We start from the raw sequence: 16799 nt of genomic DNA, 5'->3' as shown, positions 1-16799 counted from the left end.
GCACTAAAAAGTGAAGCATGGTGTGACCGTTCAATCAATTCTCGCTTCGCTTTTCAAATACTGCCGCTTTTTGTTTCTGTTTTGCAAATTTGCTCCAAAAATGTCGGCTTCTGCGAACTTGGCGAACGTTTACGCGGAGCTAATGCGGCGGTGTGGCGAGTCCTACACGATCACCTATGGAGCGCCACCCACCTACTTGGTGAGCATGGTAGGGGCTGCGGACGCTGGCAAGAAGATTGTGCTGGTCTTCAAGGAGGATCGCAATGGAGCAGTGGCCAGACTCCGGACCACGCCCACCAGGGCAGCCCCAAAAAAAGAGAGCTCTGCGGACTTGGATCTGACGGGGAGTCCTTTGAAAGACGACTGCCTGGTGGACGCCATTGCCGACTTGTCCATCGACCTTCATCTGGAACACTCGAATCCCTGGAAGCTGGAGGAGGAGTACCAGCGCGGAATACCCGTGGACAAGGCGAGGTCCATTGTGTGCTCAGAGTTCCTGCAGCTGGCCGAGGGACTCGGATCCGTGTGGTTTTTGTGCGACGGCAGTGATCTCGGGCAGACTCAGTTGCTCCAGTATGAGTTCAACCCTACGCACTTCTCCAGGGGAATCCTTAGCTACCAGGGTGTGCGCCCTGCTTACCTGGTAACCTCGCAATCCCTGGTGCGCCATCATGGCAAGACCCCAGATGAAACCCTGATCGAAAACAGCTACCAGGTCAATTCCCATATGAGACTGCGCTGCTCCTGGACCTCTAGTGCTGCACTTCCGCTCCTGGTAAACCTAAACGACTGCGATGTGGCCTTGAATCACACTTTCCGCGTGGGCGACTGCAGTTCTTTGACGCAGGACTTTATGAACCAGCTGCGCATTCTGGTCTACATACGCGAAGACATCGTCTCCTACCACACGGATGTCAAACAGGGCGTCTCTCGGGATCCCACCTATCGTTGTGGCAGTGGCATTGACATGGACGAGCTGCGCGAGTCCATTAATCAGACAATGACAGATGTCTCAGGCCTTATAGGTCGCTATAGCATCAGCAATGCGGAGTTTGACATCGAAGATGTGGTGCAGAGGGCTAAGGTGCGCCAGCTCACGGATCTCACCGATAAGCTTTGGGAACTGCTCAAGTGCTGCCACTCCTACAAGGATCTCAAAATTGCCTTTAGTATGCTCTTCCAATGTGCTGCACGGTGTAACATAGTAGTAAGTATATAAGCATGCAAACTCACGACACATTTTGCATGTTCCTCATTCCATAGAACACGCCTACTAACAAAAATCGACTGGCTAAGATTATCACCGAGTTGGCCAACCGTCGTCTGGCCATGCCTTGTTTAAGTGGGGCCGAGCCTCTGGAACTGCTCTTGGAGATTGGCTTGGAGAAGTTGTACAAGGACTACGAGTTTATCTACACCGAGAGCAAGATGTGCAGCACCAATCTGTTGAAGGAGGACTCCAGCGAAGCGTCGATGGACGATGCCACCCCCCAGAATCTGCCCCAGCTTCGAAAATCCCTGCACAATGCGGTCAGGGGTGATCCGACCCCAGCAGCTGGAATGCGGAAGACGCTGCTGCATCATCACGGCGCTGTCAATTCGCGAAGTGCAAAATATGCCGGTAGCGACGATGATGCCGGGTTTAAAAACAGCCATTTCGACGAGCACGAGAGTACGGAGAGAATCTCCAAGTTGTTTCAGATTCACTGCACCTTAGAGCATCTGCTGATGATGCACATCCACTTGAATCTGGCAAACGGTAAGGAAAAAAAGCAGCCAGAGGGTTTTTTCACCTATAACTTTGTTTTTGACCTACAGTTTACAACGATGTCTGTTCTGAACTGCTGAAGAAACCCCCTAAATTAGTAGAATCCATCGATGATCAGCTAAGCGATGTTATGGACATTCGCCTGTCTGCCCACTATGTCAGGGATCACTTGGATGGCAAGGATCCCTACTCGCGGCACATTACCATGCGTTCGCACAACAAGTTCCGCGAACTGAAGACCACCTTCTATTTCGATTCAGAGAACATTTGTCCGCCCAATTTGGCTCAGTGCTTCCAGTGTGACGGTAAGTTTGCTTTTGATTTGTTTATTAGCTTTGGTAATATATATAACTTCGCAGACAAGGAGATGGTCAAGGAGCGCACATATCATTCCTGGATATATCACAAGATTCGCTCACTTAAGTAAGGCTTGCTTAGTAATACAAAATTGAAAATTCTTTAAATTTATGCATGTCCTTTTTCACTTTGTAATAATTTATTTAATTGATATCTAGCAAGAAAGGCCCTTAGCTGCATAATGTTTTTATATACATTTAAACTGTTGAATTGTTTCAAACAAAACTTGTTGTATATAAAATTAAATGCCTCTGTCTATAACTTTTCAAACTTTTTTGTAATCTTATTGTTCCGAATTTCAATTGTTCGAGCTTGTTAAACACGCGTTTCTGCAAACCCCCAAAAAAATCAGCAGTGCACACCGAAATCATGTTAAACGAACTCGTACAAGTTTTAAGCCGACCCAGAGGCTATTGCCGCTGCATTGGAAATCTTGAAAACCTGTCCGAAATCCGCTTCCGCCCTGCTCGCACTTTTATCGCAGTGTTTTTGCCGGCCATATTCTATACAAAGGCCAGCATGACCAGCATTTGGCCATTCCTCCAGTGAAGTAATGCTGCAAATGAGGCGAAAAGAGTGTGTGCCCAATGGTGACGGCGCCATCGAGCATTCCCGATATGTTACAATCCAATTAGCCGGATGCGCCAGTTGGCCAACTAGAGTACTTGGCCCGTCGCCGATTGATTTGCAGTTTGTCAGACGTGCGTGGAACGCGCAGCGGTTCGGTCGTGTTTTTTACAGCCCTGTTTTTCCCCTGAAAAGCGAACGGAATTTCAAGCAAGGATTTCCACGCGAGTGTCCTGGCCAGGGAATATAGCCACTGGGAGCTGGAAATCAAATCAAATTTTTTGGACAGTTGACTAAAGAGTGAAGGGTGGCCGTGAAATCTTAATTAAGTTTGTTTAAATCGCCAACTGTCGCGAGTGCCTAATTTAATTAACAGCAAAATGGTGTGTATTGGCCAATAAAATGGCCTGATATCCTGCTAAACTAAATCTAAATGGCTATTAAAACCCAAAAAAGGACATTTGATAAGCCCTTGAAGTGCCTAAGTCTTGCGACTCAAAAGAAACCGTGTACGGATTCAAATCCTGTGAAATGAAGACCCCTTTGGTCTAGTCACCCCTGAACTTATCCTCGGAAACTTTTCCAGACACAACAGCTAATCCTTTTGGCAAAGTCGCAGTAAAACTGCTAACGGGCTTAAGAAGCCATATTAAAAGTAAAAAACGTTAAGCGTCCTGCTGACGTTTTCATAATCTATTTAGCTGAGAAAATAACTGATCCTTTGCAACGCGGGCTTGAATTCAATTAAGGGATATTATTAAATGGATAGATAACTATAGACACTATGAAGCTGTATGGAAAAGTTTCTCTTGTGACTTGTTGCTAGTCTCCCGATGATTAGTCGTCCCAGTACCCAGTACATTATCCATTCTATCCTTAGGGCCTCGAATTTTTCTTTAAGTTCGGCTATGCCTTCCTGACCATAACGCTCATGATCATGATCTGGATGTCGCTGGCCCGCGCCTCCATGTTCGATCGCGAGATGGAGGAGACGCACTACCCGCCCTGCACCTACAACGTGATGTGCACCTGCTCCAAGTCCTCCACGGATCTGGGGATAGTGCACTGCAAGAATGTTCCGTTTCCGGCATTACCGCGCATGGTGAACCAGTCAAAGGTGAGTTGTAAGATTAGCTTTCTACATGACCCATTACTTTTAGTTCTACCCATTTTATTACCCATAACTACCCATCAATGTATTAACTCCAATAACTGGAATGTATTCTGGTTTAGGTTTTCATGCTGCACATGGAGAACACAGGTCTGCGCGAGATTGAGCCCTACTTCCTACAGTCCACGGGCATGTACCGCCTAAAGATCTCTGGGAACCATCTCACCGAGATTCCAGATGATGCCTTTACCGGCCTGGAGCGATCGCTGTGGGAGCTGATTCTGCCGCAGAACGACCTGGTGGAGATCCCGTCCAAGTCCCTGCGGCACCTGCAAAAGCTGCGTCACCTGGACCTGGGCTACAACCACATAACGCACATCCAGCACGACTCGTTCCGCGGCCTGGAGGACTCGCTGCAGACGCTGATTCTGCGCGAGAACTGCATCTCGCAGCTGATGTCGCACAGCTTCTCCGGACTCCTCATCCTGGAGACCCTCGACCTGAGTGGGAACAACCTCTTCGAGATCGATCCGAACGTGTTCGTCGATGGAATGCCGCGGCTGACCCGTCTGTTGCTTACGGACAACATCCTCTCGGAGATTCCGTACGATGCCCTGGGTCCGCTAAAAAGTCTTCGCACCCTGGACATCTCCCACAATGTGATCTGGTCGCTCAGTGGCAACGAAACCTACGAGATCAAGGCCAGCACCAAGCTGAATCTGGACAATCTGCACCTGGAGTACAATCACATCGAGGTCCTGCCTCCGAACTCATTCAAGTACTTCGACACCGTCAACCGCACCTTCTTCGATGGCAATCCCATTCACACTCTGAGGGTAGGTAAACTAACCCTTGTTAAACCTAACTGGACGAATATCCCTCCCAGAAATTTGGTTATTGAAGAGCCTATTTGGAACTTACACTTCGCTTTCAGGAAGATGCCTTTAAGCCAGCTCGAATTAGGGAGATCTACATGCGCTACTGCGGCCTGACAAACATTTCGCCTGTGGCCTTTGACAGCCTGGTGAACAGCCTCCAGATCCTGGATTTGTCTGGCAACAATCTCACCAAGCTGCATCACAAGCTCTTCAACAATTTCGATGTCTTGAGGTGAGTCGAGCACCTGCACTCCGATTCACTCACGTTCTACCCCATTCCATTTGTACATGTGCATATTGGGGGGAACTAATCGGATTGCCGGCAGCCTCTAGGGCTTCTCCAGTTCCTAAGTTCGTGTGTGCGCTAAGTGGGTGACCCTATTTGAAAGAATTCGAGGAAGAGGGAAAAGCCGCGCAATCAGGCAATCATGCAAAAATACGCGACACTGGGAAAATTCATATCTATTGTGGAAGTTTATAATTGTAATTTATAATTATATACAATTATTCTTAAATAATAGGGTCATCAGCATGCGGGACAATAAGATCAGGATCCAGAAGCCCACGGAGACCTTCAATGCGGTGCACTACACCCTCCTGAAACTGGACCTGAGTGGAGACCGAAACGACCCCACTAATCTGCAGACCCTGCGCAAGTAAGTGAACCCAGTGCACCGAGAAACATCCTGCTCCCCACACACCCTTCACCCCAGAACCATTCTTGTATTTATTTACAAAAAGTATGACCAGAATGCGGAACATGCGATCACTGTCGATCTCGCGCCTGGGATCCTCCTCCGTGGGACCCGAGGACTTCAAGGACTTCGGCGTGGAGCTGGAGGATCTGCAGATCACCAGGGCCAGTCTCTCCGGGATTCAATCGCACGCCTTCAAGCATGTCAGGGGTCTGAAAAGGCTGGACTTTAGCGAGAACGGAATATCCAACATAGAGAACGATGCCTTCCATGAGGTAATTCAGGATTTTCCTAAAATAATTCGGCTCATTTAATAATAAATTATATTCTATAGATTGGACACTCGCTCATCTCTCTGAAGATGTCGCACGGCTACTCTGGCAGTGCCCTGCCAGCTGAACCCCTAAGGCATCTGACTTCCCTCCAAGAGCTGGACTTCAGCAACAACCACATCAGCAGCATGAGCGACACCAGTTTCCATTTCCTGAAGAACTTGCGGCTCCTAGAGCTTCATGACAACAGGATTGAGCAGGTTTTGAAGGGAACCTTCCAGGGCGACATTCACTCAAAGCTGGAGGAGATCTCGCTTCGCTTCAACCACCTGACCTCCATATCCCAGCATACCTTCTTCGATCTGGAAGCCTTGAGGAAACTGCATCTGGATGATAATAAGATTGACAAGATCGAGCGAAGAGCCTTTATGAACCTGGATGAACTGGAGTATCTAAGCTTGAGGGGCAACAAGATAAACAACCTGGCCGACGAGTCCTTCCAGAACCTTCCGAAACTGGAGATCCTGGACATGGCCTTCAATCAGCTACCGAACTTCAACTTTGACTACTTCGACCAAGTGGGCACCTTGTCGAATCTTAATGTGAACGTGAGCCACAATCAAATCAGGCAGTTGATGTATAATTCCTCGTGGAGTGGACGAAACGAGCATGGTAGGGTCTTCTTTACTAGCAAATCTTTAGTTTGTTAATAGCTTCGGTATACAGGTGGCATGTATCACTCGAACATCAAGATATTGGATCTTTCACACAACAACATATCTATTATCCATCCCGGATACTTCCGGCCTGCTGAAATTTCACTGACACACTTGCATCTGGGCTACAACTCGCTGATGGTAAATCCAATTCTATGACTTTGTTACCAGCCTTTCATACCGTTTGACCTTTTAGAACACGACACGTGATGTCTTCGGCAACATGCCCCACTTGCAATGGCTGGACCTCAGCTACAATTGGATCCACGAACTGGACTTTGATGCCTTCAAGAACACCAAGCAGCTCCAGCTGGTCTTCTTTGGCCACAATTACCTCAGTGACATTCCCCAGGATATATTCAAACCCGTCCAGGGCCTGCGCATCGTTGACTTCTCGCACAATCACCTGAGGGGCTTGCCCGACAATCTCTTCTACAACGGAGGCATGGAAAAGTGAGTAAATAACTATATAGTCAATTTATGGACATTATGTATTCGTGACTCTTAAAGATTGGATGTGTCGCACAACATGATGTTGAAGATCCCCTCCTCATCGCTGTCCAGTTTGGCTGCGCTGACGCTTTGTGAACTGCACCTGTCCAACAACTTCATTTCCACCATTCACAGCATGGATTTGTCCAACAAGTTTAGAGTAAGTGAATTGGTGAAACACTAGCTTTAAAAATATAAAATGAAATCCTAATACCGACTATAGTCACTGCGCTACCTGGACATCTCCTACAACTATCTGCTGCGAATCGATGATGCAGTGTTCGCCACCATGCCAAAACTGGCCGTTCTGGACCTATCCCACAATCGGGATCTGAAGGTGATGGATAAGTCGTTTATGGGCTTGGAGAACTCGCTGATCAAACTGGGCCTGGAGAACGTTTCTCTGAGCACAGTGCCCGAGATTCGACTGAAGTATCTGCGGGAATTCCGCTTGGGTTACAATGAACTGCCCTCGATTCCGCAGGAACTAGCCCACAATATGAGTAATCTGCGCATGCTGGACCTCTCCAACAACGACTTGACCAATGTGCCACTGATGACCCAAGCTCTGCCCCACTTGAGGTGAGTTAATTTAACTTGATAAATGGTCTATCTAATCAGTATTCGCAACTCTCAACAGACGCCTGATGCTATCTGGAAATCCCATAACCTCGCTGAACAACAACAGTTTCGATGGCGTGAACGAGGATCTTGAGATGCTGGATATATCGAATTTCCGACTGCACTACTTCGAGTATGGCTGTTTGGACTCGTTGCCCCACTTGCGATCGCTTAAGCTCACTGCCTATTCCCACCTGGAGCACTTCAATATTCCACATCTGCTGCGCCACCATTACAATATCCGGCAGTTATGGATCGAGGCCCCACAGCCCTTCACCCGGATTGTTAAGAAGGGATCTGGACCCACCCAGGAGATGCAGACCCTTCAGCTAGGCAATCCCACCGACTTGCAGCGCGAAATGGAGGGCCATTTGCCCTCCAAGCTGACCAACATCACCTTCAGTGGTCCCCAGTTCACCAACCTGAATGAACGCATTTTAAGAGTGAGTAGTTCTTCCAACTCGATGTATATATAAACTATAAATTATACATTTAATTTGTTCCAGGGCATGCGTTCTCCATACCTCTACATGCAATTATTCAATACCTCGCTGCAAGCCCTGCCTCCAAACTTCTTTAAGTACATGGGCCGAGTTCGGAACATTTCGCTGGACATTCGCTACCACAACAGGAACCTGAAGAAGATTCCCAATCCAAACACAGGAGCTGTTCCCTATCTGCCGAATAGTGTGTTCCTCACGGACTTAAAGATGTCTCACACCGACCTCAACTGCGATTGCGACCTGGGGTAAGGCAATGGTGTTTCAATAGTACGATATCACAATTTGTTTGTATAGGTGGGTGGAGTTTTGGCAACGCAAGAGACGCCAGTACATCTGCTCCTCCCAAACCTGGACCGATACCGTCTTCCGCACCTTCATGAACTCACCTTGCCAGGTGTACGGACGCCACAACTGCGACGAACACGATGATGACCTAAGGGAGACGCGCTGTGAGAACAAAGGAGGGCAGCAGCTGATGGAGGTGGGTATCCTATGGAATACTGCCAAGGAATATGTCGCTAATCGCTATCCCACGATAGGCCCTCAAATTCGATCTGGAGTGCGGGTGGGACAATGCAAATTGCCGGGAGGCCGCCTTTGTGGTGGTGATGGTGTGCGTGGCCATGGTCTTCTGGATGTGACTTCTGCACTTCACATATAAGACGTCCACCGACTTTTATACCATTCTTGAGCAAGTCTACGGCAGACAGGTCATATGAGTCCTGCCGTCTAGAGTTTAAGCGTGATGATGAGACTTTGGCCACTTTGATAGCTTTTGCAGTTAGTTGCTTCTCTTCCGACAACCTTCTCTCACCGATCCGCTGGTCCTTGGTAACGCCTTATATGTAGTACTCCTCACAAGTCGCCACCGAAGCACTCCATTCTTCGCCTCGCCTCACTGTCTATCTCCATGTATGTATATTCTCGTAGGCCTTAACTAATCCAGCTAATCCAGCTATCTAGTAATCCGCCTGACCTGACCCACGAATACCTTCTGTACTTCTTCTATAAGTTAGGTCACTGCGCTGCTTAAACAATTCAAAATGAAAGTCTGTAAAATGTTTCATAAACATATAATAAATATTTACGGTAGGTTACTTTTTTGGGGCATTATGATTTTTATTGGTCTCAATTGGTACAACAAGTTACGTTCACAATTGCCGGACCAGGCTGGTCCAGAAACAAACAATTAAAAACTTTTCGCTTAAAGTTTCCCCTCTTCGGACGGCTTTTCCATACGATGAATTTTGTGCGGAGCGGAAAGCATTTTCCCACTTCGGTTCGTTTTAGTTTCTTTTTTTATGGCACTTTAAGGGCGCTTGTAAAGAATTTTGCTGAAAATGTTTGCATGCAATACTTAAATCTTGACTGTTATCACTGCTCGTAAATTTAGAAATATTTCTTTCACTTCGTACACCGAGTAATAACAAAATAAATTAAAAGAGATATTTTAAATCCACTAAGAACCCATTCAAGTTTGCAAACATTTTGTAAGTGATTAAATTTTAGGGTATTCCCACGATCAACCTTTTCAAAAGTCTTTTTTTCTCCACATATTTTTACACATATATTTTTGGCAGTTTTATTGGGCTAAAGTACTTTGTGATATATGCACAGGCTGAGGAGGCGGGTTCGCCCTAAAGTTCGAATGGGGCAGCAACAATCTCATCGACTTCCCGTTTATGCACCTTTCCGATTCCGGTGGCGGGGGTGGGTGCCTCGCAGCGACCGCAGTAGTGGAGCTGTGGAAAGCGGGGAAAATCGGTGGGTAGTGAAAAGTGTCTAGGGCTTTTTCCGAGGCCGCCGGTGGCAGGCCGACTTTTTACCTGTTGGCCAATTAAATTTTCAAAACGTGGCCGCACAAACGTCCAGGCGCCCATGTTGCGATGCTCCTCCTGGCTCCAAACAAAAGCTGCACGGAGAGAAAATATATATAGTTATACAATATATATATCAAGAAAGATATTAGTTATATTTTTCCGTGTATCAAAACGATAGCAAGTATAGATCCGGTCAACTTTGTGGCCGAAGTTTACGATGGACTCACATTGCACGTTGCCGTACTGGGCCAGCTGGGCCTGCAGCTCCTGGATGGGGAAAGGACACAGGGACTCCAGCCGCAGAATGGCCGTGTCGTAGGCCTGCCGCTTCTCCCGCTCCTCGGCGAGAGTGTAGTAGTGCTTTCCACTGCACAGGATGACCTTGCGCACCTGCTCAGCCTTCGCGGTGGTGTCTCCTATCGTTGGATGTGGGTAAGAGCAGGGGAAAGTAAAGAAGAAAATGCTGATTAATATCGTCGAATAATAAACCTGAATTTACGTGAACATTATTTTACAATTCATAGTAGCAGGGCAGCATATAAAAAGATATACGTGGCATTAAAAGTCAATTATGTGCTTTGGAAATCTCATTTCTGTTGCTGAAAAGTTTATATTGCTAGTTTGCCTTTATGTATGTGGCTAATAACTATTTTGGCCAACGAGGTGTATTTTTAATAGATTTAACTAAAGCAGTTTTCTACATATTTGCCTAGGGACAGAGACGCAGTACCCTAGTCATGCCGTGACCCCACCAGCTATCCCTCGAGTCCGTGAAGATAAACAGAGGCCATTACTCACCCAGGACATTGTGGAAGAGCGTGCCCGGCTGGAAGTCCTCGTGCGTGGATGTGGCCGCAGGAAGACGGAGCAGCGTTTTGGGGGCCACCACCACAAGGGGCTTGCGGAAGTTCCTTGCCAGTTGGCGACGCAGCACGTGATAGTATTGGGCGGGCGTGGTGGGGTTCACGATGTGCACGTTGACGGAATCGCCATCGGCGGATGTTTCCTTGGAGTCGCAGAGCTGCAGGAAGCGCTCGATGCGACAGGAACTGTGCTCCGATGCAGCGCCGTCGTATCCGTGGGGCAGTAGCATCACAAGGGCGTTGGACTCCATCCACTTGGCTGGTTAAGAAATTCTTTAAAATCAGTACGGAGAAAAGAAGCTATTTCCAACTCACTTTCTCCCGAGACGATGAAGGTGTCGATTATAATTTGTGCTCCATTGGCAAAGTCCCCAAACTGCGCTTCCCAGATAATCAGGTTTTTGGGGTTGTCAATGGCCATGCCGTACTCGAATCCCAGCACCGCCTCCTCCGACAGAATACTGTGAGCCAGCTCCAGTTTTCCACCGTTTCCGCCCTCCATGCTGTTCAAGGGAATGAACATCTCGTTGGTCTGCTGATCCACCAGCATGGCATGGCGATGGGAGAAGGTTCCACGGCCCACGTCCTCGCCACTGATCCTCACATTGTGTCCCTGGTACATCAGGCTGCCAATGGCCAAGGCTTCGGCTGTGGACCAGTCGATCTTAACTCCGTTCTCCAGTTTTTTCAGTCGAGCATTGACATGCGTTTTCAGCAGGTGGGGATGGATGTTCTGTTACCCAAGAAAGAACCTTTAGAATATATGTATACGCATATCTGAGCTAACTTACAAAGTCTTCTGGGAAAGTCACACTATGCTGACCAATGTAATGAAGCAGCGAGTAATCCAAGCCTGTGTCCCAATAGGTTAGCTCCTTGGAGGGAGCCAACTGAAGGTCCTTCCACTGCTTTTCGAAGTAGGAAGGTGGTGGCTGGTAGGTAGGAGCCAAGGCTAGTTCCTCACCCAGATATTTCATGTACCCATCCCTCATTTCCTTGGCCTTCGACTCCGAGAGAACCTGCTCCTTGGCCAACTGCTGGGCATACAAGTCCGGAACCGATTCCCGCTGGTGGACAATCTTGTAGACCAAGGGATTGGTGAAGGTGGGGTCATCCAGCTCGTTGTGACCCCATCTTCTGAAGCAGTTCAGATCGATAAAGATGTCCTTACGGAACTCCCTCTGGTACCTAAAGGCCAAGCTTGTAATCTTGGTCAAAGCCTCGGGATCATCGCCGTTGACATGGAACACAGGAGCCTGAATAGACTTGGCCAAATCGGAGGTGTAGGCAGTGGATCGTCCTCGATCTCCGGGCGTGGTGAATCCCACCTGGTTGTTCACAATCAAGTGCAGACTTCCGCCCACCTCAAAGTGGGGCACATAGGCCATGTTGAGGCACTCCTGGTTGATTCCCTGGCCGGCGAACGCAGCATCTCCATGAAGGATTACGTTGAGCACGTGCTCTCCAAAGGGCTGACTACCATTCCCGAAGGCTCCCTCGCCTCTGGCTTGCTGTTTCGATCGCGTTTTTCCCATGGCCACAGGGTTGGCCGCCTAGAAGGGGGATTAAGGAGGAACACGATGCTTAAATCAGGAACCAAATTTCAAAGTTTGACGTGTGTCGGCTTACCTCCAGATGGGAGGGATTCCGCACCATGCTGAAGCTCAGCTTCTTGCCCAGTATTTCCAGCTGCTCGCAAACATCTGTGTGCGATTCGGTTCAGGTTTTATTAAATTAAGCATACGCCGTGTGTGCTTAGGCCAGCAAGACTAAGACTGCTTGGCGCGCACGAAAAGGATGGGATGAAGAGATTTCAGTTCAAATGAAGACTATGAAATACCCAAGATATTAAGATCGATGTAATATTCGCACCTAGTACTAAATACTTTTGTATAAATAATTTACTATAAATAAGTTATATGTTACATTTTTGCTTCTGTTACTATTTTATTGTCTGTTTAAGTTCAGATCCTTCTTGCCCATGTAATAAACGAATATACCAGAATACCCTGCCATACCTGTACGCCCACCGAACGCCCCGGCAAAGTTTCACTTACGGAAATGACTTATGACGTCGGACATGGCCTCGATGTCTTCGGAAAATTCGGATGCGCCGCTGAGTTTGCGGAAAACTTTCGCCGGCCGCATGTTGAGGAGCGCTGCTTGCAGCGGAGTCCTTCCTCGATGGGGCATCGCCAGGACCACGTGCTCGATGTTCGCTGTCATTCCATTGTATAATTTTTTTTATCGTTGTCGTCGTTTCCGTTGTTTTTCGGGGTTTCATGCGAGAGGGAAAAGTTTTGGGAAAGCAGATTAGGGTTAAGTAAGCGTGCGATGATATGTGAGCCTGCCTGTGGGAAGGAAGTTTGGAATGCTGGCTAGAGTTCAGGTGGGCTAGCTCGAATTCCGAGGAGCAGATTCACCATCTCTGCGTACTGTCACGAGACAAAGTTTGGCGCCTTGAAATGGGTGCGCGATTCCGCGTTTCGCTAATCGCGTTTAAGGAGCGGTCCACACGCACGAGCTCGTATAAATCATGTCATAAATGTGGGATGAAACTTTGAAATTCGGAATAATATGGACTTAATGGCGGAAGTTTATTTCAATATACTGCTAGAATATCGTTTTGACAAATCGATGTTCAACGGAATGATGCATCCAAATGATTTCTATGGCACTGCGTGGGAAACTCACCTTGGACACTGTCACGGAGCAGTTGCCAGAAGAAGGCCAGCATGGACTCGGCTCCTTCGCCGCCGTATCGCTTGACTGTGGGAAACTTGAGTGCCATGAAATTGTCCCAGGCCTGCGACTTAATTAACAGCTCGGCGATTTCGCAGCGCTCGCTGTTTCCCAGCTGCTGCTGGTCCAGCGTCTCAAAGTTCCGGGCCAGCCACTCACGCTCCTCGATGTCCTGCGAAAATGAGGCAGCGGGATCAGCACGCAATGTTTATGGGATGGGATGGAATGGGATAGGATGGGACACCTACCTCGACGTAGGAGAACTCGGCGCTGGTTGAGCGGCCGCAGTAAATGTCCTTGAGCAGCTGCTCCAGCTGGGCGACGTTGTGGGCCACCTGCGGACCACTTAAAAGGCCATCGGTGCGCACCGGCTCCTGTGTCTGCAGTCCATAAAATGCGGGACTTAATTCCTGCAGCTCCTGCTGGCTGTGTCCAGTAGCCACGAAAATTCACAAGACAAATACACGCAGCCGGGGCGATATTACAAAGCAGCCAGAAAGGGAGAATAAAATATGACATTTGCCAGGACGATTTCGGGAGGGGTATGGGGAAATGGGAGCTGGGAGCTGGGAGCTGGGTGCTGGGTGTTGGAGCCTCCTACCTCGTCCTGATGCTGATGGGATTTACGGCTGCCAATTTGTGCCCGTGCTGGCGAAAGGCCTCCACAAAGCGATAGACGTTGGCCTGCGAGTTCCTTGAGGCCCGCACTTCCTCGGCCACTGAAACACACGCGTAAACAATATAAATTTCGCCCCACGTTATAAATTATTTAAAAAAGGATTCACGTGCACATCGCCCACTGCCACGTTGTGCGGCCTTTTGAATTTATTGGCCTTTTACTTTTATCATATTTATTCTTTGCCAGGTATGTGCACTTTTGAATCGTATTTACCCGGCAAATATTTGGCATTCGAAAGGAATTTAAGTGGAAAATGTCAAATGTTGGCTAAAGATTTAAATGGGGCTTATTGAGATCGCATGCAAAGCATATATTCTTATCTTATGTATCGTAAGTTATTCCAGTAAGCAGATTGCTATCGAATTTAAAACTATAGAGTGTACCATGTTTGTGCTTCCCGGTGGCAAGAAATTCGTGCTACATATGAGAAATTACGATTGTTGTTTCTATTGCCTTTTTTGGGGGATTTTTTTCTCTGTTTGAGCCATTGACAACTCGTTGGCTGCTTAGGTGTTTACGTGCTAAAGTGTTATCCTGCTTACAGGATTTATATGCGATGACTCATATCACTCGATTACAGAACCCTGAGAATTCGAAATCCGTGGGACAGGACACGGGCCATCGACAGCTGGCATTGGCCAGTTGGACCGACCCCAAGTCGTCCTCAGAAATTTATGCAATTTCTCGGCGGCATTTCGGCCATAAATCAATTTAATGTTAAAGAGTAGGTCGCTTGGACAGGAGCACAGGGTGCATGATGAATTGTATTTGCGGCGACAACATTTCAGCTTGAGCGTGTAAATATTATTGGAGCTCAGCGGCGCGTCCTTTGCCAAGGATAATAATTGCCCTGACAGAAGTGCAGCCAAAGGACGAACGGCAAACAAGGCGGTGAGCGTATCTAGAGAATTATACCGATACTACACTGAGACAAAACTAACAGTTGAAGTCAGTTTAGGTACGTTTTACCTTTTAATTCAACCTACTGGCCATAGATTAGTAAGCCAATTGGGCTTGCTGTAGAATATTTAACATATTTTCCCAAAGCCTGAGTAAATTCTAGACATGCTTTTCTCCAAGTGCAGCATCCTAGGCGCCTGATGTCACATGGTCAAGCGTTGAAGGCTTTCCTCTGCTGCCCAGTCAAAGGCTCCTGGCAGACTATCCAACTACCAACTGGTGACTGGTGTCTGTTGGCCATGGTGTCGATAAGCCCCAATTGTGTACGCAACGGATGCAGGACAAGCACAAAGGAGCTCCCGTTTTGGGGTCCTTTGTTTGCCCGGCTTTGATATTTAGCCGGGTCCTTTTCGGACTCCCTGCCGTGCGTTTTGGGAAAAGATATAGTATCTCTGCACTGGACATCCGCCTCTCTTCACTTAATTAGTGCACCGCACGGGGGGTCTGCCACAATCTGCTCGTTCTAATTATAAAATCGAGGTACTGGGTGTAGCGCCATATATTTCGGGCTTATCAGATTTCAGAGTGAAACATGTGATAAGCTGAGAACTTAAAGATAAGCTTGGGACGGTAACATTAAAGCCAACAAAAATATTCCACCAGTCAACAGGAGCTATATTTTGTAGGTAGTCTGGGGGGCATAAGCAATGAAGTTCAATTTCAAAAATATTTTGCGAAATGAAGTTACGTCTGAATATCACATAAAGTTAGTGATAAATAATCCTGTATATACCCTCCGATTACAGGGTACACGAATGATATATCTTCTTCAAACTGGTTTTCGAATTCACCCACAGCAATTTGCACTCGATCTCTCACACACACACACACACAATGTCACTACAGAGCAAACTTCGGCGGTTTTTCTTTTTGCTTGGGTAGATTTCCACTGCTCATTCATAAGAATGTTTGATCCCGAAAGACTCTTATCGATGCGATGGTTATCTCGACGGATGAGGTTTTTATTGAAGTCTTGGCAACACACTTGTTTACAATCGTACCTTGAAATTCACGCTGGGCAATCGGCTTATAGCCCCAAACGCCCTTTTCGCTGTGATAGCACCGCGATAGTGGGCGTGGCAGTTTCGCGATTCCCGCCTCCGAAAGCGCCAGATAACGCAGCATGTTGATGGATTAAAAACAAGGCGTGTATGCCGGATCACCTGATAAGTTCGCAGCGAAATCGCGGTCTCTTCTCGACGCCGTTCGACCCAGAACTAAAGGCATTCACTTTTGTTTGGAGCCGGAACCCCCATAGTCCAAATAAACTAAATTGCTGATAAGCTGGGAAATAAACCTGGAGAGAAAACATCCCACCGAAAAGTAGTGCCTACTTTTGGGCTGGTGGTGTGATATGATCGCTGTTAATTAACAGAGCGCTTGCTTGGGCTCTGTGCATGAGCCTAAATAACTACCAAATTGTTATACACATGTATGACATGATAATGAATTTCAAAATAGTTTCTTATCAGTTCACTAAAGCTGATAATGCAACAGGTTCGTTGGTCAATAATGGATTGCTTTTGAGAGAGGGAAGAGTTATATCCATGAAGTTAGTCATCCATACGCTAGGAAATATAATAAAATTAACTTTACTATAGTTAAAAACATTTTTTATTTTATATATATATTTTATATATAAATATGCTGTCGTTTGTTTAAAGGATATATGGGGTAAATTTTCAACAACAATTTGTTTTTCATTCCCCTAACAATAAACACTATAAAAATATATCTTATCCTTCGATTTATTTT

General features: G+C 47.2%; 3 protein-coding genes across 6 annotated transcripts; 2 read left to right on the top strand and 1 right to left on the bottom strand.

The window, feature by feature from the left end:
• The first annotated feature begins 34 nt into the window (after positions 1-34).
• On the top strand, positions 35-2389 carry LOC6612956 (protein zwilch). Of its 2 annotated transcripts, none has more exons than XM_002037412.2 (4): positions 35-1207; positions 1264-1759; positions 1819-2073; positions 2128-2389. In XM_002037412.2, exons 1-4 carry the CDS (start codon positions 101-103, stop codon positions 2193-2195), a joined length of 1926 nt encoding a protein of 641 aa, XP_002037448.1. In that variant the 5' UTR covers positions 35-100; the 3' UTR covers positions 2196-2389. The 2 variants fall into 2 exon arrangements, with proteins under 2 accessions (XP_002037448.1, XP_032578922.1); XM_032723031.1 differs by having other exon boundaries at positions 42-1207; positions 1297-1759.
• Positions 2390-2823: 434 nt separating this feature from the next.
• LOC6612955 (chaoptin) lies at positions 2824-9079 on the top strand. 2 transcript variants are annotated; one of them, XM_032723029.1, is made up of 15 exons: positions 2824-3075; positions 3594-3809; positions 3926-4639; positions 4738-4913; positions 5203-5337; positions 5423-5651; positions 5711-6320; positions 6375-6505; positions 6561-6817; positions 6875-7016; positions 7080-7438; positions 7497-7920; positions 7984-8225; positions 8275-8461; positions 8520-9079. In XM_032723029.1, exons 1-15 carry the CDS (start codon positions 3073-3075, stop codon positions 8619-8621), a joined length of 3927 nt encoding a protein of 1308 aa, XP_032578920.1. In that variant the 5' UTR covers positions 2824-3072; the 3' UTR covers positions 8622-9079. The 2 variants fall into 2 exon arrangements, with proteins under 2 accessions (XP_032578920.1, XP_002037447.1); XM_002037411.2 differs by having other exon boundaries at positions 3573-3809.
• Positions 9080-9534: 455 nt separating this feature from the next.
• LOC6612954 (probable 2-oxoglutarate dehydrogenase E1 component DHKTD1 homolog, mitochondrial) lies at positions 9535-16257 on the bottom strand. Of its 2 annotated transcripts, none has more exons than XM_002037410.2 (12): positions 16046-16257; positions 14007-14124; positions 13654-13831; positions 13358-13577; positions 12721-12882; positions 12293-12366; positions 11455-12216; positions 10979-11396; positions 10599-10922; positions 10028-10216; positions 9807-9892; positions 9535-9722 (listed from the first exon to the last, which is right to left on the bottom strand). In XM_002037410.2, exons 1-12 carry the CDS (start codon positions 16167-16169, stop codon positions 9618-9620), a joined length of 2760 nt encoding a protein of 919 aa, XP_002037446.1. In that variant the 5' UTR covers positions 16170-16257; the 3' UTR covers positions 9535-9617. The 2 variants fall into 2 exon arrangements, with proteins under 2 accessions (XP_002037446.1, XP_032578921.1); XM_032723030.1 differs by having other exon boundaries at positions 16208-16227.
• Positions 16258-16799: the final 542 nt, after the last annotated feature.

This window comes from Drosophila sechellia, chromosome 3R (assembly GCF_004382195.2).
Source record: "Drosophila sechellia strain sech25 chromosome 3R, ASM438219v1, whole genome shotgun sequence".
In the NCBI taxonomy this organism is placed as follows: domain Eukaryota; kingdom Metazoa; phylum Arthropoda; class Insecta; order Diptera; family Drosophilidae; genus Drosophila; species Drosophila sechellia.
Note: the sequence above shows the minus strand (reverse complement) of the source record. Positions and strands in the feature narration are given on the sequence as shown.

Bases quoted from the DNA above. Each gene is read 5' to 3' on its own strand.
- LOC6612956 (XM_002037412.2), top strand. From the start codon at position 101: ATGTCGGCTTCTGCGAACTTGGCGAACGTTTACGCGGAGCTAATGCGG. The intron at 1,760-1,818 runs GTAAGGAAAAAA...TTTGACCTACAG, and splicing joins CCACTTGAATCTGGCAAACG to TTTACAACGATGTCTGTTCT. The intron at 2,074-2,127 runs GTAAGTTTGCTT...ATAACTTCGCAG, and splicing joins TCAGTGCTTCCAGTGTGACG to ACAAGGAGATGGTCAAGGAG.
- LOC6612955 (XM_002037411.2), top strand. The intron at 5,338-5,422 runs GTAAGTGAACCC...ATTTACAAAAAG, and splicing joins AATCTGCAGACCCTGCGCAA to TATGACCAGAATGCGGAACA. The intron at 7,439-7,496 runs GTGAGTTAATTT...AACTCTCAACAG, and splicing joins CAAGCTCTGCCCCACTTGAG to ACGCCTGATGCTATCTGGAA.
- LOC6612954 (XM_002037410.2), bottom strand. From the start codon at position 16,169: ATGCTGCGTTATCTGGCGCTTTCGGAGGCGGGAATCGCGAAACTGCCA. The intron at 13,578-13,653 runs GTAGGTGTCCCA...TCATTTTCGCAG, and splicing joins CCGAGTTCTCCTACGTCGAG to GACATCGAGGAGCGTGAGTG. The intron at 11,397-11,454 runs GTAAGTTAGCTC...CTTGGGTAACAG, and splicing joins TGACTTTCCCAGAAGACTTT to AACATCCATCCCCACCTGCT.